The 26,528-nt window shown below is 39.0% G+C and overlaps 1 protein-coding gene across 1 annotated transcript; it reads left to right on the top strand.

Annotated features, from left to right (window-relative positions):
- Window positions 1–964: 964 nt before the first annotated feature.
- CENPC (centromere protein C) lies at window positions 965–23,605 on the top strand (the record flags this gene model as incomplete). The annotated part of the gene is made up of 19 exons (XM_082482476.1): window positions 965–1,056; window positions 1,724–1,814; window positions 3,519–3,565; window positions 4,511–4,572; window positions 4,880–4,974; window positions 6,042–6,129; window positions 6,226–6,445; window positions 7,383–7,586; window positions 8,191–8,552; window positions 9,259–10,099; window positions 10,710–10,748; window positions 12,015–12,088; window positions 13,007–13,075; window positions 14,292–14,396; window positions 15,215–15,313; window positions 17,954–18,049; window positions 18,357–18,511; window positions 19,032–19,122; window positions 23,005–23,605. 19 exons carry the CDS (start codon window positions 965–967, stop codon window positions 23,079–23,081), a joined length of 2,907 nt encoding a protein of 968 aa, XP_082338602.1. The 3' UTR covers window positions 23,082–23,605.
- Between the last annotated feature and the right edge of the window lie 2,923 nt (window positions 23,606–26,528).

Genomic DNA, 26,528 nt, shown 5'->3' with positions numbered 1-26,528 from the left:
TGGATATCTCAGCAGGATATCAGGGTATCCTCTGTTGCTGTGCTCTTTTTTTTTTTTTTTTTTTTTTTCTCCCCACTCTCAGTGTTCTCGGTCTGCTCTGTAGCAGCTTCAGCCAGAGAACTCACTCCAGTGAGAGGGGGAGAAGAAGCAGCACCTCGAAGAGGAAGTCTCCGTACTTGGTTTTAGGTCAGTGCATGCCACCAACTCTTTGTTTGGTATATGATCACAGGGGGGACCAGACTGAACGGATTAAAAGGATCTTTGCCTTTAGAGTGTGCTCCTCGGGTTTGCTTGTGGGGAGACATTCAAATGATAAGCATGCTGCCATAAAAATGCATAATTACTGTGATGGGTGTCACCTGGAGGTCACGGTGGAAAAACCTGCTTTTTTATGGCTTATAGCACTGGACTCTTCATGGGCTGCTGCAGGGGGGAGGCTGCTCTCAGCTGCCTCTGAAATAGTATTTAAATTTTTAATTGGGAGCGTGGATTAACTTTGAGGCTATCAGAGTTGAACTTTCTTTAGCAAATGGCTAGGGGGATTACAGGACACTGAAAGAAATAGTGGAAGTAAATCTACCTATGGTTGTTTATAATTGGCAACTTTAAATCAACTTTGCAATGTGCATGCAAGAAGAAGATTTGCATTGTGAAAGAGCTAATATGCCAAAGCTTTAAAGAAACTGCCAAGGGAGATGGTAGTTCAGGAATGAAATGTTGGTTGTGATTAAATGAGGGATGAAATTTCCATCAATTTCACAGAACTACGATGTTTAACTTAGTTTCTGGCCTTCCCCTTAGCGGTCAGAAAGAACAGGGATGACAAGACTTGGTGTTTTGATGCTCGCTGCTACTAAATGCAAAACAAATATTATTAAAAAAAAATATACTTTTTTTTTTTTTTTTAACGTCTTCATGGCCTTTTCTGTGTGTAGGCGTAAGATGATAATTAGCCGGTGAGGTGATGTGTGACAGATCAGATAGCCTCCAACCAGCTCTAGAAGAAGGGTTCAGCCCTATATGTGAAAGTAAATTCCCCATGGGGGCTGAGGACTGGTACGTCTTCTCAGATTTTGGCTAAACTGCAGATTTTTGTACATGTTCTCTATTGATTGTGTTTAAATGGTGGAATTCCACTTCACTGTTGAATGTTGCAAAAGAGCCAATGAAGGTGAGTCCCCGCACCTTTAGCTGGCAAGGCTGACATTGGCGAGCCAGCACCTAGTCCACTGCTTGCCAGTGTGTGATTACAAAGCATCATTTAAAATTATATTTTGGGGCTGTCTTTTGCAGATACAGTCAGATATTGTGGCGTTATGTCCTCAAGCGGTTGTTTTCGCTCATTGTTCAGTTTAAAGAAAAAAAAAAAAAATCTGCAACCCGCTGTGGTGACTGTAGGTGTTTTGTAGCGTTTAGAAACCCGAGGATCTGAACTGGCGTTTCCCACCGGGGCAAAAAAAACGAGAACGGCGACCACCGCTTTCCTGCCCCCGCTGAGGGAAGGTAACCTGCGCTGAGGCGTTAAAGGGGGCGGGGAGAGGGGGGGAAGCCGCGGGCTTCTGCGCAGGCGCAACAACGGCCCGCGGAGGGCCGCGCGCGCAGCAGCAGCAGCCCGCGTTGGAGCGCGGCGGCCGCCGACCAATGGGGCGGGGGAGGGGGCGTGGCCGGCGCGCTGCCTGTGGGCGGTAGGCGCGCGCAGCGGGAATGCGCTCGCGGTTTGAAGGCGGTGGCGGAAAGGGGCGACGTCTGGGCCCGGTCCCGCGGGCGGCGGGTCCGCGTCCTCGTCGCGGCGGCCCGGGATGGCAGAGGCCTTGGTGAGAGGGCGCGGGGGAAGCGGCGGCAGGAGGAGGGGGGTGCGGTGCGGTGTGTTGGGGGCAGCGGTCCTTCCCTTCCGTCACGGTCGGGGCACGGCCCTCTCCTCACTGCGCTCCTGAGGGGAGGGCGGGCCCGCGGGGACGTCCTTCCGCCCCTGGCGGCGTGGTGATGCTCCCCTGCTTCCCCCTGAGGAACGGGGAGCTGCTGTTAATGCCCTGCCCTCCCTCTTGGCCCCCGTTGCTGGTATAAACACTTCTGCTCTGAGGGCTTGTCTGTGGGGAGCCCCGTTTCCTTTAGGCTGCCTGCGGCTGTCCCTCGTCTCTGGACATCTTCCTTCCACGGGTTAGCGTGTAAAGAGCCAGTGACTCTTGTCTGGGCATGCGAGAGACGTGCTCAAGCTTCCTCCTACCCTCCTCTGTCAGAGGTATGCAGGGAGCTTAAGTTTTAAAAGCTCTTTATGTGTAGCGGGGTACGCGCATAACAATAACTGAATTGTTAAAAGCTCTTTTAAATCCGTGACAGGAACTTTTCGTTTTCTTTCGAAGGGTTGCTTGCCGTTAGATTATACTGCACTCTGCTGCAAGGGGAAGAAGTTTAAGCCCGAGTGACCGATTTGTTGTGGAGTATGGTTCTGCAGTGTTTCTGAAATGATTACTTTTGGTCAGTCGTTTTCCCGTGTGACCTAGAGTTTCTTCCTGCCATTTTAAGCAGATGTTGAAACTTTTAGTGGAGTATATCCTTATGTCGTTTTGGTTATTCTTATTACCAGAAGTAGTATCTAAAGAGGAATAGCAAAGAAGTGCAAAGTAATGTCAGTATGGCAAACTTAGGAAGAAACTCTATTTCAGTTTACACAAAGAAGAAGTCATAATTGTTTTTCAGCTAAACATTTAGAATTTTTTTGAGACATTTTCTTGTGACATTGGTGAAAAATTGCACTCTGCTTAGCTCTCTAATTTTTCTTGAATTGCCCTTCTTGTTTTTACCCTCTACAGTCTGCCTGTCCCCAGCTCAGTAGGCTTTATTTTGTTTGTTGGCATAGAAAGTAATGCTGATGTGTACTATTGTTTGAATTATTACTACTCTAGTTGTGGTAATAGATGACTGGAGTCCTGTCTGCTATCAAATGACTTGGATTATAATCAGGGTTCAAGTATATGAAGAAGTGCAGGGAATTAATCGAGACTTTAGTTTTACTGTGGAACAGCTGATGTGCTGTCACTGCCTGTCAATGTGGTCTTGCCTGTGATAAACACAGGGTAAGAATATCCATGTGAGCAGTTCTCACAGAGCAGCAGATGTGTTGTAAGGTTACGTCCTAGCTTGCTTTGTGGTAGTTCATTTCTTTTTGTTACTTAAAAAGATTATTTCTGTAGTTGTCACAGAAATGCTAACCAAATCCTTAGATTCTCTGTGATTTCTGTCATGTAAGTCTTCTGTAAGTCTCTCTGACTTTAAGTGCAACAGGTGCTTGATGGTTCTTGAGGACAGCTGAATTTCTGGTAGTTGTTACAGGGGTTGTAGGTACTGCGGCTACGACATGTTTTTCTAAGGAAAACAGGGCTGCAGTAACTCCCGCTTGTTTCAGATGGATCGAGAATCCTCAAGACTTGCTTGCATGAGAAACAGGGGGTTGGTCGCTTACTTGTTTTTCTGTTGAGTGTCACCATGCTTAGTAAAAATTGATTCTTATTTCTTCACAGAATCATTTTAAAAAAGACTATAGAGCAAGATTCTGCCACGGAGAAGGGTAATTAACATTTAAAATTTTATTCTTAGATACTTAGATTCTTAGACTGTTTGGAAAACTTACATTGATTTTTGTCTGAAAGCTTAATGTCAAAACGATTGGGTGTATCATACTAAACTGATCTTACGATGTTTCCCAAACTTCTTGAATTTCTTAGTGGTGGGAGGAGCAAATTGTGGTGGTGGACAAAGCACCAAGGATTTCCTTTGTATTCCTCTGCTGAGGCTGCAGACTGTGGTGTAGCCATACCTAAGCTACCCCTAACTAGGCTGCCTGAGCATGGAAGCAGTAGTCTGTGCAAACATTTTGCCTTTCAAGAGGAAGCCCACTCAAGTGTTTTAGTTAGTGGATTGCTTCTGCCATTTTCATTTGTCCTGGGGATGTTTGAAATAGTAATCCAAGCAGTTGAGCTGTTCGTTTATTTGTGGATTTGATACATCAAGCAAATTCTTGCTGAAACTCTTGTAGAAGCACAGAATACCTGTGCATAAGCAGTAGAAAAAGAAGCAGAGGATGACTCCTTGTATGAAGGGATAGATATGCAGCCTACATATTTCATTTCTGGGTCTACTGAGACTGGATCACTGTGCAGGCAACACTGCTTGCTTTTTTTTTTTTTTTTTTTTTTTTTTTTAAAATGTCTGTTTCAGGTGAGAACCTCCCAAAGGTCTTTTACTTGGGGGCTGTTGCATAGTTGTATATTTTCTTTTATGTAGAGTGATTTCTTCATTCTCATGTTCTGTGACAGTGGATCTTTTTCTCCTGGAATCCTTACTTAGACACGTTTCTAAACTTCTAAGTGGAATGGTTGATAAATATTAAAGTCGGGACTGGTAGAAATAATCTAAAATATTAAGTAGTAAGAACTTTACTACTTTTATATTGCTGGGATAGGAACATTTAGTATTTTTGATTGAAAATATTTTTTTCCCCTCTTCTTTCTAGAACTAAGATTGATGTGCAGCCAGGTCAAAATGTACTGAAACTCATACAGGATTGTTTCGAAAGTAAGCTTTTATTTGGTGTTTTAGTTAATTTGCTGGTTAAAGAGAAAATTAATTTCTTCCTCGTATTATATTTAGTAGTAAATAAATAGAAATAAAAAATAAAGTCTTTCTCGCCGTCTTTAAAAGCAGCCCCTTCTAAGCCACTTAAAACTGTGTCTTAACTGCCTTGTAAAGGTAATTTTTTCCCAAGTAGCTGGTTTCTTTTTGGTTTGGATTTACATGAACTTAATGAGCCTTAGCAACTTGTTAAAATAAATTGAACCTGGACAATTCTAAGAATTCCTTATTTATATTTTTTTCTTTATAGGTTGTGGTAATGATCTTACAATAAGCTCTCCAGGTGCAACCCGTTGCTCAACTCCTGTTAGAAGCAAGAAGAGGGCTTCAATACAGAGCCAAAGTGTAAGTTAGTTATGGCAGTGTCACAACATAGCATTGGGTACAAGTTTCGTTTTGTAGGATTTAGTTCTGTATTAGTGTGAATGAATAAACTCCATATGTCACTTCTATGAGTATACAGGCTATAATTTAACCTTCTGAAATAGTTGTTGGTAATGTTTTTTTCTTAGTTTGTTGTGCTCTACTAGTAAAGATTCTCTAATTAGATTTATTTAATAGCTTATTTTCATGTTTTTTTGCTAATGAAAGCTTTTTCAGCTTTTTGTCCAGGACAGTTAAATTTTTCATGGTCTCAGGTTGAATCATGCTGCCTTATAACTGGTGGTAGGTATGGCTGTCTTGGACTTCGTTGGGGTTGGTTTCAGTCACTTTGCCAGATATATGGATACAGTTCTTAGCAGCTATCTGATGGATAGTAAAATCAAAAGATTATTCTTGTGTAAAAGCAGCTTGTCAACTCCTGATAAACAGTTATCTATACAATAACTTTGTTTATCTGTAACTTTGTTGACGAGTGGAAACAAGTTGAAGAACTTAACGTGCTGAGAGAAGGATGCCAATAATCTAGTTTGTATACTTAGTTTTAATATTTTGATTCTAGTAGTTTTTTGTAAAAATGGGATATTCTATTAATGGTAGTGTTGAGAACAGGCATAATTTATAATAGTATTTATTTTAGTCTGATGTTAGAATACTATATAATCTCAAAGTAACTCTTGCAAAACCTCAGCCTGGCTTAATAAAGGTGAATTAAATTGTTTAAATTAATTCATTGTAATTAAAAGAGTCAATAGCTTGCCTGTGGACTAGCAGGATGTCAGTTCAAAGCTGCAAATTGATTTTTACTGTACACATTGTTCTACCTGTTCTTTGAAATTTACAGTTAGTTTTGGAAAGTCTTATGTGGTAGAAAATTGAATTGTTTAGTTAAAGTGGAACAGTGCTTCAAATGAATAAGAATTAAGGGAAGGAAATTATTTTCTCTTCTGTAGAAAATTCATATTGCTGTCAAAATACTGTTGCTTTATCAAATATTTTACTTTGTCTCATTATTTTTTATCGACTGACAGCCAAAGGCAGGGTTAACAAAGTCTGTGAAAAGAGCCTGTAATTCTGCAGAGTCCTTACCTGCATCACTAAAAAGAGTCAGCAGCAGAGGTTGGTAGCACTATTGAATTAAGTTTTCTCGGGTAACTATTTCTTGGATTTTTGTAGGGTTTTGAGTAGAAGAATTAAATCTATTCTGTATGGCAGGATGGTCACCTGAATCGCCCCTGAAGCCTGCAATACATGATTACGTAGCTGATTCTAATAACCTACAGTCTCCTGTATCTGAAAGAGAAGCCAATAATATATTAAAAGATGTTGAAGCACTATGCAAAAGTCCTGGCATGTCTTTGGACCCTAAGGATGATCATGGGTCTGTTGGATCACCCCTTCCTGTGGAGGAAGTGAAAAGTTCTCCAGAACATATGTAAGTAGAGCTAAATGTGTTGGTGGTGCTGTGTCCCCCACCCACCCTTGGAACATGGTGGTTTCAGTCATTTATGAGTTTGGATTGTGAACTCATTAGAAATAATTCCAAGCTTTTTAGAAAATTTCATATCTGGGTTTAGAAAGGGCAGAATTTTTTTTTTTTTATTAAATGTAAGGGTTAATTCCCAAAAGTGCAGTATCCAAGTGTAAGAAGCCTGTCAGAATAGATTTGAACTCCCTTTCCATAGGAAAGTGCCCCAAATTATCAGCTGCTTAGGTAAGTCTAGATATTTTTTTTCAGTGAATCCTATTGACAGTGTTGACCTTAAAATTTAACAAAAAAATTGTTAAAGCAGAGATGAGCGGTCATTGTTTCTCTCACTCTGAATATACAAATGTTTTATACAAAGTAGAACAACTTTAGTTGTGATCATTACCTCCTCTTGGGAAAATTGGAAGCCCAGCTGCAATAGTGGCCAGTGGTCCCAGCCACAGTTCTGCTTTCCTTGGAGGACTGAACCTCCAGGGTAAATCATAGAGAGGGACTGACGCTGATCCCATTGATAAATGGGAGTGAGTGATCTCACTCCCATTGGTGGAGTGAGATTGGAAAGAGAGTGCACCTAGGGTCTAGGAAATCTGACAATTTCTGAAGCACATTCTCCTAAAATTAGGAATTTGTCTTGCTGAGCAGCCCTCGCTTTGATCAAGAGTCGCAAGCTGACCCCATGTTGCCTTGTTGATTTGGACACTTGGTACTATGCTGGGAAGTAGTACTGCTAACCTGTGCTCCAGCAAATTACCAAATGGAAGCTCATTCATGAGATGTGAGACACTGTCAGCAGTAGAAAATAGGAGCATCTGTCCATCCACAATACTTTAATGTGCACTCAAGATTTATAGCGTCATATTTGAATGCTGTTTCTCATACATAGATTACATTTTGGTGACCAAAATACTCCTGCTGCAGTAAAGAGCTGTATGGAAGTTGAAAATTTGGAAGGACATCAGACTGGGAGAGATGAGCAGATTGCTCTTGTGCAAGGAACACAAGGTGTTGCTACATCATCTGTACAGAAACAGAAGTCTTTCTCTTCCGTTGTCTTAGCAGCTGTAGCAATGGGAACGCTTGGAAAAAGGTTTGTTTTGAAGCTTAATATGGTATGTAATTTGCTAGTAAAATAACCCTGTCCTGGGTACTGGAGCACCATCCTTTTATCCATAAACATGATCTGGGAGAATGTTTTGGGGTAGTCCAACATTACTGAAAAATGCCACTTGAAAAGAAGTTTGAATAGTTGTTTCAAAGGTTTATGCTGTTAGGATTCACAGCGCTGTTGCTTTTGTCTGCCAGTAAAATTGTAGCTGTTGAATAGTGTTTCAGATTGAACATAAGATGTTTTGATAGGTAGGTTGGAGGATTCAGGAAAACCTTATGTGATTCTGAAGTTACCAGTGATCAAGCAGTCTTTTTCAGAGCTAATGTAGATCTGACTGGTTAGATAGGAAGTTGACTATCCAGCATCTGAGAAATAATGAGTTGTGAATATGAGGCCAAAGCAAGGAGAAGCAGGCCTTGTGCTCTTTTTGGAAGCTAAAAGGCAGTGAATGATGAATTTAATAATAATTCTTCTGAAGAATGTCCTGTGGCATGTTTACAGGTTCTAGAGTCACCACTAAATTTGCAAGATTGAAAGTAAATTTTTTCCCCTCAAATGATGTGAATGTCCTTCCTTTCTCCAGGTATTCAACCTCAATATCATCACCATCACCTCCTCCTGTGAAAGATCAAGATATAGAAATAGAAAATGAATGTGAATTTTTAATTGATGAATCAGATTGGCTTTCAATACCCCGTAAGAACAAAAAACCGAAAAAAGATGGCTCTGCAACTCCTGTTTCTAAATCTCAGCCCTCTGAAAAGGAGAAGACAGAGAGTAAGAAAGGCAAGAACAGAAAAGCACAGGTTGAAGCACTTACTAAACAGAAAATGGATGATTTGGATGTCAGAGTACATGACTTCAAAGGAACATCAGAGTCAGATCCAGCCTCTAACAGTAAAGGAAAGGTACTCAAATCTCAAAGGCAAACCAGTAGTCATACAGGTAAGTTATTTAACAGACTTCTTCCAGGTCATGTTACTGTTTGTTTTTTTTTTTTTTTTTTGTGGTGGTTTAAATGGGAAATAAAGATGAAATATTTATGAAATATGAAATATATATGAAATATGACATTAACGAATTCCTAATTGATGTTTCTGTTGCATGGTTAGATTTGGGTGTATATAAGGTAGTGAGACAGATTGCTTTCACTCTTCTTTTTTTTTTCTTTTTTTGTTTGGTTTTTTTCCTCCTAGCCCTTCCTGTTAGAACATTGAAAATTAAGTTAGCAGTGTTTCCTTCTCTTATGAGCAGACAAAAAGATAGGTACCTACAAGCTTTCGCTCCTCTCCGTAGAAAAGAGGTTAAGATATATGCTTTGAACTGGAGGGGATCAGTTTTTAGGAATTATTGGAGTAGGGTTTTGTAGCATGAAGCACTGAAAACTGGAAAGCAGATTGAATGTAACATTTCTGCCCATTTAGTCTGCTAGGAAAGACTGGAAGTACACCTAAAATTCCTTTTTGGATTTTTCATACACTATAGCTTAGAGAAGGCCTTCTTTTAACCATTGCGGAAAAAACTGATTTTGTGATACTTTTTTTTTGTGTGCTTGATTCTTTGATTTATTTTTATGCATTCAGATGTCAACATGTATCTTCAGGTTTAATGGGAAATGATATTAATGTCCCAGTGTTTTGTGTATTGATAGGAAAAACTAAAAAGGATGCACTTAGGCAAGGGTCTTCAAACCAGAAAAACATGTCCTGGAAACCAGAAGCTGAAGAACTGATGTTGTCATGGTCTGGATTGGAAACAAAAGCATCTGATGCAAAACAACATAAAACAAATGTCATGACAAATGAAGATACGTCTATGCCCGCAACTGGGCATCAGCAAGAGCAGACTGTGTCTCCAAAAAAGGATCTCGGGTCTTCCAAGTGTCTACAGTCAGCTTCAAAAGCTGCTCAGCATTTAGTTGACAAGAAACAAACTGCTAAGCAGAAACTTCCAAAAGATACAGCAGCTAAGAGACTGGCAGAAAGTTCAAGGAAGAAGCTTAAAAAATCTGGCAAGAAAATTAGTGATAAAAAGCCTCAGTTACAAAGAGAGAAGAGTTCTGAAAGCACACCTAGAGAAGAAGAGCTTGAAAGAGAGCCAGTAAAATTTAATGAAGTGTTTACCTCGCCCCTGCATCAGAAATTACAGACTTCCTTGATTCGGAAGTTGGCTAAGTCTGAAACGCCTACAAATGTAGTACACATGGAGTCACTTGGTGGTGCAGATAGTGAAATTGTAAATGCATTACACAATCTCGTAGACAGCATGAAGAATTCTGAAAAGAAATATTTGCCAGCTAAGTCTTCAGGGAAGATACCCAAAAAGATTAATGGCAGAACCAGTAAAGGTGTTTGCTCAAACCCTGAGGACACTGAGTCTCAAGCAGACTCTGACAGCTCTTCTGTGCAGGACACAGCAAGAAGAAAACAGAAGTTATCAGCTGTGAAAATAAAAAATAACAAAAGAAAACATAACACGCAACGTAGACTACAGTAAGCTTTTTATGTAATTCCTTACAAGTATGGTATAACTTGGTAGATAATGAAACACATCTTGTTAACTTTTAAACAGTAATGGCCCAATTGAACTTTGTGACAGTTTCAGTCTGGTTGAATAGCTAATAGAGAGACCAAGTGGGGTAAGCAGCATCCTATTCTCAAAGATGGGTGCCAAATCTAGTGTCTGCTTCTACATAAGGAAACTTGTGCTGGGATTTTTGAAGTGTTCTTTTGAGACTTAAGTAGCAGGTCCAGTTTAAAAACAAAAAAAGAGACACACATGCACACACAATCCCACCACCTATAGAATAACTTCACTGTCAGGTTTGTTACTTTGTTTATAGATTGAGAAAATACAGTGTTTAATTCTTCAGCTGTATTTATTTTTGTGGAAGTAACTTTACTAATAATTGGCAATCAAAAGAGGATGTTTCTTTAACCAATCTGAGTTTTTAATCACTGTTCTTTCCATTGCTTTTAAAACTTTTTTAAAAATGTCTTTTTTATGGTTCTGTTTAGTACGTAAAGTTATTGACCTACAGGTTCCCTCAGTAAGTAAAATTGACTTAATAGTAAACGTAATAATAATTTTTTTCTCTTCTAGAGATTCCTTTGCAGTTGAGAAGGCTACAGGTTGTGAAAGGTAATTTCCTGAGTTGTCTGCAAAACTTGCATTTAATCCCGCTTCTGCCCCACTGAGACAGAACAGCTGTTTGGTACTACTGCTGTGTTCTACTAGCAAAGAACCTAGTAGAAAAGGGATTGTGATTCATGCCTGAGGTGCTTGTGCTAATACAGTTCATAAACTAATAAAATTATTCCTGTCATGCATAAGGGTTCATAGTAAGTTTGTTGCCTTTGGGTTTTTTTTTTTCTTTGAGGCTTGATTCCATATTAGTGTGTGGATTTTTTAAAATTTTTTGAACAGAAATACCAGTGCTCCTAGAACTAATAACAACTGTACTAATAAAGTTGCTGTTAAGTAGGGCACAGAACTGTACCTACAATCCAGGCTCATCTGTGCATGTAAATATGCACATACCTTCTCCTTCTTGGGATGTGACCTTAATAAAAAAGCAAATGGGAGTGGCACTCTGTGAATTTATTAAATTCTTATGTTGTAATTCTACTGACAATCTTATTTTTTTTATTGTAAGTAAGCCTGCAGACTTAATTGGACAAATTTATAGTGTAGGTTTGCCAATCTAGTATTGAAATGCATGTTTTGGAGTTTAGGTGGCTCACAGCTGAACTTCATCGGCACAGTAAAAGCAGTGAAGCATAGCCACAGATGGGGGAAGGAGGAAAGGTTAGGGGTACTAATGCTAAGGCTGTAAGAGAAGTCCTGTTGTAAGTGATTTGGTTGCTAGAGAATCTCTGGTGGAGTTAAATTATTGTCATTTTATGGGGGAGATTTTATTACAGAATACATGTTACAAATTACAATTCCGAACTATTTTACTGTCCTTTCCTTACAGTGTGCAAAACAATTCTTTAAAGGACTTCTATAATCATGGTCTATGGAAAATTGTTTGAAAGGGAATACTAAAGAGAAGAGTAGAGGGTCTGTTTCTTCTGGAAGGGAGAAAAAAGAAAAAAGAAGTCAGAAGATTTTTAGGAAACTTGTTTAGAGAGAAGGTGTGAACACTAGTTTGTCTGCCTGATGACAGAATAGAGGAGCAATTGATGAATTTCAGACCTGTGACTTCTAACTATCAGTCTAATTAAGAGTAGACACTTCATTGTCTAATTGGTATGGACAGATGTTTAGAAGGAAAAAACCCAACCCACATGATCTAAAAAGCCCTTAGATTTGCTATTCATGGTAGTGCTGTAATGTTCCTTTGACATTTAACATATTCAAGCAGGTGTGTTTGTGTGTTTTTTTTTTTTTTTTTAACCTTTCAAGCGGGCCTGTTCTAGAACACTGTGATAAATTTGCTTCCAGAAGTGAGCTTTGTGAACAGGATAATGCACCTTCAGGTAATGTTTAAAGTTGGTATTTTCTTGCATTTTATATGTAAGGTTTTTTTATAATCTGTAATCATGGTACAGTAATTTCTGTTGTATTCTACTTCTTCAGGATAAGAAATGCAGATTGTATTGACTGTGGTCACATTTCTGCCCAACTACGTGCTACAGTATGCCAGCTTTACATTGTATTAGCTTTGGATGGACAAGCACTGTATGGTTTGGCATCAAGCTTACCAGGATTAAGTTATCCTTCCAAACTACATTTAACAAATTTTTTAGACTCAGTTTGTACCAGTTTGGTGTGTTGCCATGCGATGGTACTATATACAATCACTTCAGGCCACCCTAGACCAAGTTGCACAGCCTTATGGAATTATGGCCTGTTCGCCTAATAATATCTGGTTTTCTTTTAAGTTTCCCTACACAAATTGCACATATTATCATAATGAATATGAGCCCTGGGGATACAAAATCTTTTTGTTAGTGTTTTAGAGCCAGTTTTGAATGTTATTTGTTCATGCAACACCTTCTTCAGAGACCTAGTTTAGTGTGTGTTCTGGTAAGAAGTTTGTTCTAAACTTAGGCTTGAATGGTATAAAGCTGAATGACTTTGCACTGTGATCAATGAAATTATACGTGTAGTTATAATTTGACAATGTTTGTTTTATCAGAGGGATGGATCTGAGAAATATTTACTTGAATGCTTGAAAGTTACATGAAAACGATACATACACTGTTTAAAAACTTATTACCTATACTGTTTATCTACCTTGGGTTTCATATATGTTTAATGAAAAAAAGTGTTAGTGGTAACACTAATATTGGGACTTCTGCTTGTATTACCTTTAGTTGCTTCTAGTGGGTATATTGAATAAAAGTCAGGAATAGTAAATGGCTATAGTGGTGGTTTTTTGAATGTATTTTCAGATAATTCTGAAGACTTTAATTGTCAAATAAGAGATCTGTTGTCAGACAACATAGGAAGGCATAAAATAGGTAAGTTTATTTTAAAATATCTTAATGTAAGTGCATAAATACAAATGCATTTCCAACTTCATTTAAACTTTGCTGTAGAAGACACAGGAAAGCACCTAGAAATGGTTTCATATGTTAATAAATATTTACAGATAAGGCTTGTTAGTTCTTCAGGGTACTATAACCCTGCTCTAATTTTTAAGTTACTTTAAAAAACTTAGTGTGGTGGTGTTTTTTTTTTTTTTTTTTATTACTGTACTCAACAATTATCTTTTAAATGTCACATTTCCATTTTTCATTTGATTTGAGTCAAGACACTTTACAGTTCAGTAAAAACAGTAAGAGTTTGAATTAGTTTTACACAGAGTAACTGAGGGTGCAAATAACCTGCCTTCTGTGGTGGTCTGAGTCCGGATAGGATGGAACAATGGGCATGCACTTGACTGTGGTCCCATACTAGTCTGTTTTTATTGTTTTTTTTGTTGCCTTCGTTACTATTTTATGCACAATACAATAGTTGTCTACCTTCAAAAACTATTTCAGCAAGTTTTTATTTTATCTTTATTTTTAGCATTTGTTCTTGATTAATCTGCCCTCAACTTTTATTCTTTGTCACAAACACTAAAATATCAAATCTTATTGTATTCATATATGGCAGCTTAGAAAAATTGTAAGTTGAGACTATGTAATAAGAAAGTCTGAAGATAAATGTCTGAGAAGCCTTGGAAATGTGTGGGGTTTCTGCTGGCAAAAGTGCTGCTCTTCTGGGCCTTGGAGATGGGACTTAAGAATCTGGAAGAGGAGCAGGGGGCTGTTTATGCAGTCTCTGTTACTCTCCTCTTGCCATAACCAAGGCAGTGCCTTTTCACTGTTGCTAATGAAATACCTCAGATTTAGGCAGGGTTCTTAGTCTTTGTTGAGAGCTCTGTCTTCACAGTTGTGCTTGAGCCCCTGATATTTGTATCTAACTGATTCACTCAGATATATAGAATGAAATCTAATGTAAAGTCAGCATGGTGACTGTTTAAGAAAAAGGAGAGTGAAGTACTGATGTATGCAAAAGAAGGCTTTTGTCAGTACTTGATTCCCTTTTCCTGTCATGATAGCAATGTGATATAAATATCAGCTGGGAAGTGCTGACCACCTGATATGGAACAACAGGAAAGGATAATTAATGTTTTCCATTTCTGAATTTTCCTTTCATACTTAATGTGAATGATTTCATCCTTTAAATTAGTTATGCCTTCCAACACACCTAACGTTCGTCGGACAAAAAGAATACGACTAAGACCTCTGGAATATTGGCGAGGCGAGCGTGTTAACTATACGATGGGGCCTTCAGGTATTAGTTCCAAAATATTTATTTGCTTTCTCCTGATAGAGCAGTAAAGAGAAATCTGTGGGTTTTTGTTCCATGAAAACTTCGAGATGGTTACTGTTTGGTAATTTAAAAAAACCCCAACACATTATTTGTGGTCTCCAACTATTTAGTCGTCTTTCTGTATAGTCTTTTTCGCTCCTGATACTCTTGTGTCAGCTAGAAATAGTGTCAGCAGAACATCTTAAGTACCCTTGCCTTAAATGTTTAGGGAAGAACAAAATGGTTTCTCTGTACTAGTATGTTTAATACATCAAAGTTTCTGTATGATACCAGAAAAAGAGACAAGCTACTGGATCATTCATTGGAGTATTTCTCTTTGTGTGGGGCTTGTTCTCCAGAGCAGATACTATAATAGTTTATCTCATATCAGTGTTAAATTCCGTAAGTGATAAAATAGGTCTTGTCAGAAAAAATCCCTGAGAACAATTCAGCCTAATTTGGCCCTTTCCTAATTAATTAATCTGCTTGAAAATAGTATTTCTTTCCATCTCTGAAATTGATATTTTGTCTTAGAAATTGAATCTGGTGTCATGGCTTTCTGAAATGTTCTTTGAGTGAAATATGACCAAATTATTTTCAAAAAGTCTCAAGTTGCATTGCACTCTAAAATACTTGATGTTGAAAAGCTTTTTGGTTTGTTCTGGCTTTCTAAAGCTGTCTGAAAAGTTCAGCATTAAGGAAATATATTCTCAACTGGAATGCTTATTGGTTATGCAAGTCTGCATTCTTGTAAAATTATTATGAGTTAATGAACTTTGTTTAACTTTCTTTTGTTTCAGGAGGGCTTATGATTAGTGGCATAGTGTGCCCAGAAACAGAACCTCACAGGAAGATTAAACGGAGGAATGGTGGTGACAAGCAGAAAAGAGAAGAAACAAGTATGAAAACAGACTTTTTTCTTGTGATACTTTAAAAAAAAATCTGTAATCAAAGGCTCTATTTTTCTACTGTAAAACTTGATTCTGGGTGAAAATAATTTTATAATGAAATGGGTTAATGTGATCTGATGTGGAAAAAACCTGTTCTTATGTATGTATAGTAATGCTGTACAATCTCATTGTAAAAGCTTTAACTTCTCAGCTTTAGAAAGGAAGAGAGACGGTACATGTCTGGAAGTGTTGTGGTGCCTTTAAAGCAGGAGCTGAAAAAAAAAAAAAAAATCTGTACTTTGTCCTTAATCAGTTCATTGGTTAATGATGCTAATGTGTTTAGTTTCATAATGCACAGGTAAGGTATAAAAACTTCTGGTTATTTTACTGATAGCTGTAATACCACATCTGAAAAGGCAGCATATGGTGTCAGTAGAGTTTTCAGCTATTGTAGGTTAAATACAAAAGCATAACAAGGTAAGTGAAGAGAGAGCTTTAAGAATAGTTCATGAAATGGTTGAAAGTGGGCAGTAAATCTGTGTTTGAACGAAGAGGAGCAGGAAGCTTTGCTAGAGCCTCTATGGCCAGTAGATAATAAGTATGTAGGTAGTGCTCAGAGAAGGGAGATAGAGTCCAAAAGCCAAATTATTTTTGTTGTGCTTTGTGGAAGATGTTTTGATGCTAAAGAACCTTTCTTTATGGGGACTGTCTAGAACTTTTGTTTGAGACAGAAACATTTCTACACGAAGTTATAGAACAAGTGAAAAAAATGCTAACAAACATGGAAAATGCCATATGGTCCTGACACAGTTCTAAAACAAATCAGGGCTGAAATAATCATTAGAGAAATAAGGAAGAAGACAGTCAATGTTGGTACAAATTTCTGATTTTCTGGTGTTGCATATAAATTTTATTTCTTACCTCAAAAAGAAAGTAGTAGGACTACAGAAGGTTCAGCGAAAGCTTGTCAAAAACATGGAAGGGCTTCCATACAAGAAGCAACTACATGGTGAAAGGTTCTCAGTCCTGAAGAGAGTACTGCGGAGGTGTGAGAAAGATCTATAAAATCACAAGTGGCATGCAGAAGGGGAATAGAAATAAGTTGTGCTTTATTTTGTTGGGGTTTTTTGTTTGTTTTTAAACACAAGGACTAGAAGGTGTGGAAGGAAGATAGTGAGAGCTGGGTTTTTCAGACAAAATTAGGTCGCTCTTCTCACTGTGTGCTCCATGCCCCAGAATACTGCGGATAAAAATATTTATGTAGATTCAAGGTGGAAACCAGATAAATTCACAGAAGACTTAACTGTTAATAGCTCTAAATAAATTGTGTGTGCTCCATGTTAGAGGTGGAAAGTATTCCATGGAAATTCCATTACTCCTTATAGCATTTTGGGGGATGGAAGGGGTACTTGCTTTTGGCTGTTGATAGGAGGCAGGGTCCTGGTCTTGATTAACCTTTGATCTAAGTACAGATTATGTTTTAATATAAATCATTTGCAGTCCATGTAAACCTGACTGTTCATACTGTATCTTACAAGAGTTATTGGTTGCTTTAGGTGCGTTTGAGCAGTCTTGCAGAGGTGATGGATTTCCTTTTTAACAGACATTCATCCTGAAAGATTATCTTTCACTAGCATCCTTGAATTTTAAGTGATGTGTATAAGGACCGTCAGCTGAGTAGGATTTCTAGGACAAATTCCTAAATTTTATTGATAATGATAAAAATGTCTGTGGTTATATCTATGGAGTTGCACCTGTAGCTGCTTCTTTTTATAGAGAGATGATTATGTTGGAACAAAGCTATTTCAAACTCAGTAGCTTTCTTCCTACCCCTGACTGTCTTAGCGTAAAAGTATTTTAGCAGCCACGAGTGCCTATAAAGTGCTATAGCTTGCCTTTAACATCCTTGTTCTGTCTGCATTTGAAGAAATTTCCGGTGCACTGTGGAGCTAAAATTGTCTGCTTAAGAGAGCTTTGGGGTATTTATTCTATCATGAACATTCTCCAGTGTCTCTTTTCCATTTGAAAAGTGTAAGGTTGTCATCAACTCTTAGGCTATTGCCTTCTCTGGAAAAATCCTTTTTATTATAGAAATAGTTCTCTGATTTACAACTTACAGTGAGATTCCTATAATGGTATTTCTTGAGAAAAGGAAAATTGAACGTGTGCTTATTCTTTTGAACACTTTTATCTCTTAAGTCTCCTGATGCCCATCAGCAGTAGGTAAAAGGAAAAAACTACTTCTTCATACTTCTTCATGTATTTTATATCTTCTCTTAATATCCTCTCAGCATCTGTTGCTAGAAAAGCATTTCTCTTAAAATGCAGATACTTTTGAGTAAATTGTCATTAATAGCATAGGATAAATAGTTGGCATTACTCTGGAAAATTCTTTAGGATTTAGAGACCCATTATCTATTACACACAAAAATAATTCCAATGAAAATTACATTTTCAAAGAATTGTTATGGATGGTTTTCTATTATTTGAAGAAAGTGTATTCAGTCTGTTTAGTCACTTAGTAAAACAAATTAAACTACTTATGTGTGAAATATAAAATTGTGGAAAAGTTGTGGTTAAATAATTAAGTTTTTAAAATGTAGAGTGATTATTTTTCAGGTTTTGGTTTGTTTTTTTTTGTCTCCTCAGGAACTGACATACCTGCAAACTTGGATCACACCCTAGCTGATACTTCGAAGCCAACCGTTGTACTGGATCCAGTAACAAATAAGGAAGTACTTCTAGGTGAGTTGAGGGAATGTGACCAAGGGCCTTTCTGAATTATGTAGTAAGTGTTTAGACTGATGAGAAAAAAAAATTGTGCCACTTTGGGCATAAAAAAGCTGTTGAAATATTCATTGCTCTTCTGGAGAAAATTCTGAGGGAAACACAAAAAGCGTCCTGATTTTTCAGCTATATATGGAGTCTGGCTCTTGAGGGTGTTGCACTGAAACAATATGTAATGCATATGATTTAATAAGTAGTTACTGAGCAAGTAGCAACACTAATTATGTGTTAGCATTAATGGTAGTCTCCTGGATTTTTTTTGTAGAATGTGTTAACACTGAAAGCAGTCACTCATGCTTCTTCAAAGATGAATCAGTAGAAATATACAAAAACTTGAATACATCTGCTTTTGCCACTGGAAGATTGATTTTGAAACCATTTAAAGAAAAGGGACATCAGTTTGTTCACATGGATACAGTAGTAAGCATTTTTTTCTTATTTTTATAAAATGGACTATGTAAACAGAAAATCTTACAATGGTTAGAAGTAGCATACAAAGTTGACAGGTTTCTCAGGGTTTTTTTTTTCCCTATAATGCCAATAAATACAGGAAACATTAATCAATCATTTCAGTTGTGAAATCAGTTATAACCTAAGAACCTTGCTAGAGGTACTTTGCATGCATGTTGCACTGCTTTGCTTCACATTAAATCTGTATGTCCATGTACGCTTACTGTCTGGAGCTCGCAGGCAAAATAGAAGTGTCAAATAAATAAAATTGGCCTCTACCCTCCCTCCCCCGCCCCCTTTTTTTTTTTTTTAAAGTTGTGCGTCTTATTTTTTGGCAGAGTGGGAGAAAGGTATTGCAGCCCTGCTTATTTCTTTTTTGATCTTTGTTACAACATGTATGCAAAACAAAGAGTATGTTTTCTTGGATAACTTTCTTAAATGTTTGCAAAGGAAACGTTGCTAATATTGGAACCCTTTGGCTTTCATTAAGGCTTTCCATGTTATCCATGGCAAAATTATTGTTACCTTACATAAGACATCATATTATCTGACTACAGGGGACTACTTCTACGTTCCGGCGGGTAAGTGCATGTGTTTAAAATGAATCTGTTGGAGATGGATGAGGCTGAATTAGCATGCTAGGAAGCAAAACCGAGCTGAATGATGGGAAAAGATAAGTTTGAGTAGAGAGTGGAAAAGTATAGAATCATAGAATGGTTTAGGTTGGCAGGGACCTTAAAGATCATCTAGTTCCAAGCCCCCTGCCATTGACAGGGACACCTTCCACTAGACCAGGTTGCTCAAAGCCCCATCCAGCCTGGCCTTGAACACTTCCAGGGATGGGGCACCCACAGCTTCCCTGGGCAACCTGATCCAGTGCCTCACCACCCTCATAGTGAAAGAAATGATTCTGGGTATCTATTCTAAATGTATCCTCTTCCTGTTTGAAGCCATTATGCCTTGTCCTATTCACTACATGCCCTTGTAAAAAGTCCCTCTCCAGCTTTCTTGTAGGCCCCTTTCAGATACTGGAAGGCTGCTATAAGGTTTTCCTGGAGCCTTCTCTTCTCCAGGCTGAACAACCCCAACACTCTGCCTGTCTTCACAGGAGAGGTGTTCCAGCCCTCTGATCATCTTCGTGGCCCTCTCTGGACCCACTCCAACAGGTCCATGTCCTTTTTATGTAGAGGGCCCAAGACCTGGACGCAGTACTCCAGGTGGGGTCTCATGAGAGTGGAGTAGAGGGGCAGAATCACCTTCCTCAACGTGCTGGCCATGCTTCTTTGCAGCCCAGGATGCGAGCTCACATTGGTGGCTCGTGTTGAGCTTCTCATGTACCAACACTCCCAAGTCCTTCTCCTCAGGGCTGCTCTCAGTCCATTCTGTGTAGCGTTATGAAGAAAGGAATGTGACTCAACACTGGATGTGTGTTGATGACCTAACCTTTGAATGCATTGATACAAACACTGCTTGTTTATGTCAGTTGGCTTCAAAGTTTTTGATGACACTACAAAATTCTAAGAGTGAATTTTGCTTGGCGTTCTGGTTGTCTCCTGAGCTATAATGTTGGGGAAACTTCACAGACAGCTTGATGTAGTGATAATGTAATTGGTCACCATCTGTTTGCTGTTTTTTCTACGTAAAATTATGAAAATCCTTTTGGATCAGTTCACCATATTTTAGACTTTATGCTTGAGATACAGAAGGTGCAGAATGAATTGTTGAACAAGTTGCAACTTCATGTGGGTTGTTGAGAATTTAAACACCTCTGATTTTGCCCATCTGAGATAAGTTGAATGAATTCCACATGGGAAGCTATCCTTCAGTGGATAAGACTAGTCAGGAGAGTTTGTAGTAGTTGTAAAGCAGGCTGTAGTGAGCTTTTTGTACAGCTTTCTTGTGAAGAAGATATGTTATAAAATGACAAGTTACTGTGTGTTTTTTCCATTAACTTTTCATTATGGCATCCTGATTGAAAAATCATTGTTCAATTAATGCTTGGAAGCTTTTTTTTTTTTTTTTTTTTTTTTAATCTTAAAAGTTTAGGGATGATTAGCAGAGATGATTTTGTAGTCTCCTTTTAGGGAAAGCAGTTTATATAAACCACTGAAAGTTTCATATGACTGTAAGGATGTATACTTCATTTCCATTCTTCCCTGTCTTTTGATGACCTATCTCAGTGCACCTGGATGGGCAATGCAGTGGTTGTGGTGGATAATCTCTTTGTAATTTGTCAATTGTGGCCATATACGAATGTTAGGATGTTGTGCATTCCCGACATTCGGTGCCTTTTAGATGTGTCCTGGTTTGAGGTATGGTATAGAATAAGGGGTGGAATGTCCTGGTTTGAGGTAAAATAGGACCTATTTTGTTCAGTAACTTTGCTTTTTAGCTGGGCCTCTTCTAACTACTGAAATTAACAGCATGTTGTGCAGACACTGTTCACTCCCAGTGGTAAGACCTATGTTTATAGTTGGTGCCAAGGAATGATATGCAGAGAGGCTCTTGCTTATACTTATTGCTATAACACCCAAGGCCAGCTAACTTTATTTGCCCCGTTGGAGGGTTGGAAGCAGAAAAGTTGTAGAGGGGTCCCACCTGCAGGGAGGAGTGGACAGGACAGGTGACCCAAAACTGACCAACAGGGTATTCACAGAATCACCAAATCACCGAGTTCCAGAGTTGGAAGGGACCTCTAGAGATCATCTAGTCCAACTCCCCTGCTAAAGCAGGATTGCCTAGAGCACATTACTCAGGACTGCATCCAGGTGGGTCTTAAATCTCCAGAGAAGGGGACTCCACAACCTCCCTGGGCAGCCTGTTCCAGTGCTCTGTCACCCTCACCGTAAAGAAGTTTTTCCATGTATTTGAATGGAACTTCCTATGTTCTAACTTGTGCCCATTGCCCCTCGTCACTGGGAACCATTGAAAAGAGCCTGGCTCCATCCTCCCTCAACCCACCCTTTAGATACTTGTACGCCATAATAAGGTCTCCCCTCAGCCTTCTCTTCTCCATGCTAAAGAGTCCTAGCTCTTTCAGCCTTTCCTCATAAGGGAGATGATCCAATCCCTTAATCATCTTAGTTGCCCTTCACTGGACGCGCTCCAGGAGTTCCCTGTCCCTCTTGAACTGGGGAGCCCAAAACTGGACACAGTATTCCAGTTGTGGCCTCACCAGTGCAGAGTAGAGGGGGAGAATGACCTCCCTCGACCTACTGGCCACAGGATTCCATTGGCCTTTTTGGCAACAAGGGCACATTGCTTGCTCATGGATAATTTACTGTCTACTAGGACCCCCAGATCCTTCTCCTCAGAACTACTTCCCAGCAGGTCTGCCCCTAACCTATACTGGTGCTTTGCATTCTTCCTCCCCAGGTGCAGGACCTTGCACTTGCTTTTGTTGAACCTCATTAGGTTCTTCTCTGCCCAGCTCTCCAGCCTGTCCAGGTCATGCTGGATGGCAGCACGGCCCTCTGGGGTGTCAGCCACCCCACCCAGTTTGGTATCATCAGCGAACTTGCTGAGGATACACTCTGTCCCCTCATCCAGGTCATTAATGAATATATTAGACAAGATTGGACCAAGTATTGACCCCTGGGGGGCACCACTGGTTACAGGCCTCCAACTAGACTCTGTGCCGCTGATAATCTATTATCTAGGTGTTCTATCCTATCTGCATCATGCTCAGTATAAAAGCTGAGGGACCAAAGGGTCAGCCCTCTTTCTTCAATGGCTGGTGTCCGAGGAGGACTCTGTCTGTTCGTCTTGTCTTTGATCCTGATCCGAAATCCAGTTCTTGTCTCTCACTGAGTCCAGTCTGGGACTTCCTCAGTGCCAGCCAATGACGTGATTGTCATCCTGGGAGCTTGATATGGTTTTGTATATATTTCATTATTTTCTTTTTATTTTATTGTTAGTATTTCATTAAAGTAGTTTAGTTCCTTCTGAACTCATAAGTCTTTTTTTCCCTCTTCTGCCTCTCTCTTTGAAGAGAGGTGGTGGGGAGCATCTGTTGCTTGCCCAGTGGCTGGTTCGGCCTAAACTATGATAAGGTGTTTCTATATTTGTGGTCATGTTAGAATGCAAATCCCAAGTGAAGTTCCATGAGCAGTTTTTATTGAGATTTTCTATAGGAATAAATTAAAGTAAATTCAGTCACTGTAAAGTTTTCTTGAGGGTTTTGAGATGTGAGAGCTCAAGCCTGTTGCATTCTTTTTAGTAAAAATCTCCTCAGCAGAGATGCGCTTCATTCTTACACAGGTTAAAATAAATTACACCAGCTTTGTTCCTTGTTATCTCTTTGAAATGCAATGATGTGCCTGTCAGAGTGGCATCCTAGATTAGGGGCTAATATTCATTCTGTTAAAATACATGAAATAAAAATACACTTGGCTGAAGACAGAACAGGACTTCAAAAATTGCTGGTGGCTTCTAAAGAAAACTTTCTTTGTTTTTATTTGTAGGAAATGGATATAACATACGTAATCTTCTGAATGAAGAAAGCGTTCTTCTCTTCACACAACTCAAAAAAGACAGGTGAAGAACTTTCTGCAGGAAAGTTTGTTGAAACACTTTTCAAGCTTTCATGTTTTTTGGAGTTCGTTTTACATACAAGAAGTGTTTGAGCATGCAGAGCTTAATGTGACTTAATACAGAGCAGCTGAAATCAACATAAGAGTTAAGAGCAAAACCTAAAGAACCTTAGTAGTCTGCTATCAAACTGAAGTGACATACTGAAGGGCCTCGCTCTGCATGTTACTGTACTTTGTCATCCAAAGATAGAAAGATATATTTATAAAACTTGTGGGTAAAGCACATTGTTGTTCCAAATTGTATTTGTATGCCTAATCTCACTAAAGATGCTTAGTACTTGAAAAATGTTGACATTTTCAGCTAACATCTGATAATCTTAACGTCTGCCCGGTACAAACTGCTTAGAATAATCTCTATTTAAATGGAGGACCACGCTGTTTGCATTCCAGTAATTGTTGTCTAGGAGATGAGCTGTTGGAATGGTTGTGTGCTGGGGTCCAGCCTCCTTCTAATATCGTAATGACAGTCATTTCTTCCTTGTCTAGCAGATGTATGATTAGTGCCTCAAATTCGAATTGTAAAATGGGAGCTCTTTAGTAGTAGCTCACCGGTTGTATCTTTTGTATAGAAGCTATGGCTTGATTAGCTCTGAACATTGTTGATAGCTTTATTTTGTGTAATGGTGATAGGTCATTGCCAAATGTATTACTTTAATATCTCCTTTTGTTTTGCTTGCTGTGTTCCTGGATAATAATGAGGACCTTTGGGAAAATTGTAATTATACTGTATACTCCAGAAGCCAAGTCTAGACAGCAGATGGTATACATAGCATTTTTCTCCCAAGCTCTTCAAGGTTCCCTCTGGCTGAAGATAAGGGTATACTACAGCTATTCTGGTAGCATGCTTTCTCTCCGTGGTCACTATTATTCTAGAAGAGAAGGAGAATAAGGAAAATTGAATTGGAATCGTAAACTTCAAGGACTAGAGGATTGATTATTGACCTTGTAAACAGCCTTGGCCATGATCTTTGTGCTAAATCCTAGAGTATACATTAAAGCAGCAAAGGTGAATTGTCTTTAGTGCTTCCCTTAAGCTTTCAGCAGCCAGTTAATTTCATGTGCCTGTGAAAGGGCTTGGACACCAAGATTACTTTGCTTCTGTGAAAGACCCTTTAGACTGGTGAATTTGACATATTTTTTTTACCGTTCTCTTTCAAGCAGTAGTTCCTATGATTAGTGCATATGTAGACTGACCATGGAAATACTTAGTAGAAGTTATGTGGCATCTTTGCATTTGTGGCTAGGTCATTCTTAGAAGATGAAACAGAAGAACATGCCTGTTGACATTTAGTTCTTCCTCTGTCTTGATACAAATATTTGCTGTCAAAGCTCAGACTGCACAGAAGGACCTTCTTTTTCTTATTTTTTTGCTAGCCTCAACTTTTGTAAGCAGTTTAAGAGTTAAAATTAAAAAATAAAGTAATTTAGTTACAGCTGATAATAATTTGATGTTGGCAGTTTTTCTAAATTTTAAGCTTGGGTTGGTCTCTTCAAGGTCAGCAAGATTCAAATATTGTCCCTTCTGTGTTGGAGCCATACCAGCTACCAGATGGGCACACATGCTGTCTCTCCACTGCTTGAGGGGATCCCACCCACTAAAGCATTTAGTTTTGTATGTCTTTCAACTCCTCAGGCCTGCAGAGGTCTGGAAATTTGCCACTTGGAGAACAGTGCAGGGCTAGCATTAGGCCAAAGATCCTCTGCTCCTGGCCCAAGCAAATCTCCCAGTGGTCAGGGCATGGATGTGGTGGTGTCTGATCCCAGCAGTTCATTGGTTCCAGCTGAAAGTCAGAACAAGACCACTTCTCAGTTGTATTAAAGGCCAGGGAGTTCAGAAGGAAGATTCCCTTGCAAATTTTCTTCTGCATTACCTGTCTGCATATTGGGCAGCAGAAGGAGGTTAGTGAACATGTGTGAACTACAGAGCTCGTGGCCCTAAAGGAAAGTGTGGCTGTATGTTGTGACAGAGCTCAAGGCAGCCTGCTGCTTTCCAGCAACGTGTTCTAGTTTGGTGGGTTCAGATGAGAAGTGATGCATTGCCCTTGTCAGGCACTGATGTGTCTTCCCCCACTGTGCGCTATACTGCGACTTGGCAGCAAGGTTTTGAGTGGATTTTCTTTTGGTCATGGGTAAATGATGAGAAATATATCCTTCAGGATGTTTCCTTAACCAGAATAACATGTGCAGAGCTTTTCCTGACACAGGCTGGAAAGTAGCAGATTTTCAAGGTCAGAATGCCATAAATGCCTGTTTGTGTTTTCCTAATTCTATGGCTAGGAGTGTCAACAGAACAGGGTGGATTTGGTCAAGTACATAACTTTTTAGGCTGGATGGTTTTGTTGCTTCCTGGATAGTCGGTTTATTGGGAAAAATGCCCATACAGAGCACATTGTGGTCTGTAATTTAAATATATATTCTTAGGGTTTCTGTAATGATATTTGCCTGGTGTAGCTTTTAAAACAGCTTTCAAATTATTTCGTGGACTATAATGGCTTATATAGTCAGCTCAGATGGCAAAACTTTTTACTTACACTAGAGTATGGAACATCAACCTCTAATAGTAGTAGAGATCTGAGCCAGGTTTGTGCACAGTTTTCAGAGAACATTTTGTAGTTGGACTACATCTCAAAATGTTTTTATTTTTTTTTTGAAACAGCAAAATCAATTGTGCCAAGCGTGGTGATGTATATAGGATGTTGCTTTAGTTTAGCAACAGTTCCACTATTTGCCACTAGGTGGGGCTTCAGGCAAAGCTGTTTGTCCTTGGCTGGTATGTTCAGTAGGGTTTTTGAAAGGGAGGAAGAAGAGTACGTTACAGATAGAGATAAATTCAGTTGAATTCTATTCTATAAGGAGATGTAAATCAGTTTTCGTTAACATTAGGACTTGGCACTGAACCTTGCTAAGTTCATTCCAGTAGCATGTATGTTGTACCTGTTGCAGCCACTTGCTCAAAGTTATTTTTTAAAACATTAGTGTGCAGCAGGGGTTGAGTTAAGCTAGGTTGTTCACCGTTTGTCTGGACTGCATTTTAAATTTTTTTCTTCAACTTGGCACTTGTGAAAAAACTTGCTTCTGTATCTTTAGCCTGAATATAGTGAGAGGAGGTGCAGGAGAACGTTCTGAGTTCCAGGGTGCTGATTTGTGCAGTATAGCAAACAAGAATCAGATGTTTGTCAGAAGAAGCTGATGTTTCACCTCTACCTGGGCTTGCTTTGGGTCCTGCTTAGTACATTTTTGTGTACGTCAGGCTACTAGCAGTCAAGGGTTACCTTTGGTGGTCTTAATTTTTTCCATTACCAAATGGGATATTGCAAAGAAAGAAAAAAGCCTTCTCTGAAATGTGAGAAGTTAGCATTCTTCCTGCTTATGTGTGATTCTTTTTATCAGCATAT

The sequence above is a fragment of the Vanellus vanellus genome (assembly GCF_965231255.1).
Source record: "Vanellus vanellus genome assembly, chromosome: 4".
NCBI lineage: Eukaryota > Metazoa > Chordata > Aves > Charadriiformes > Charadriidae > Vanellus > Vanellus vanellus.
This window is presented reverse-complemented; position numbering and strand designations above follow the sequence as displayed.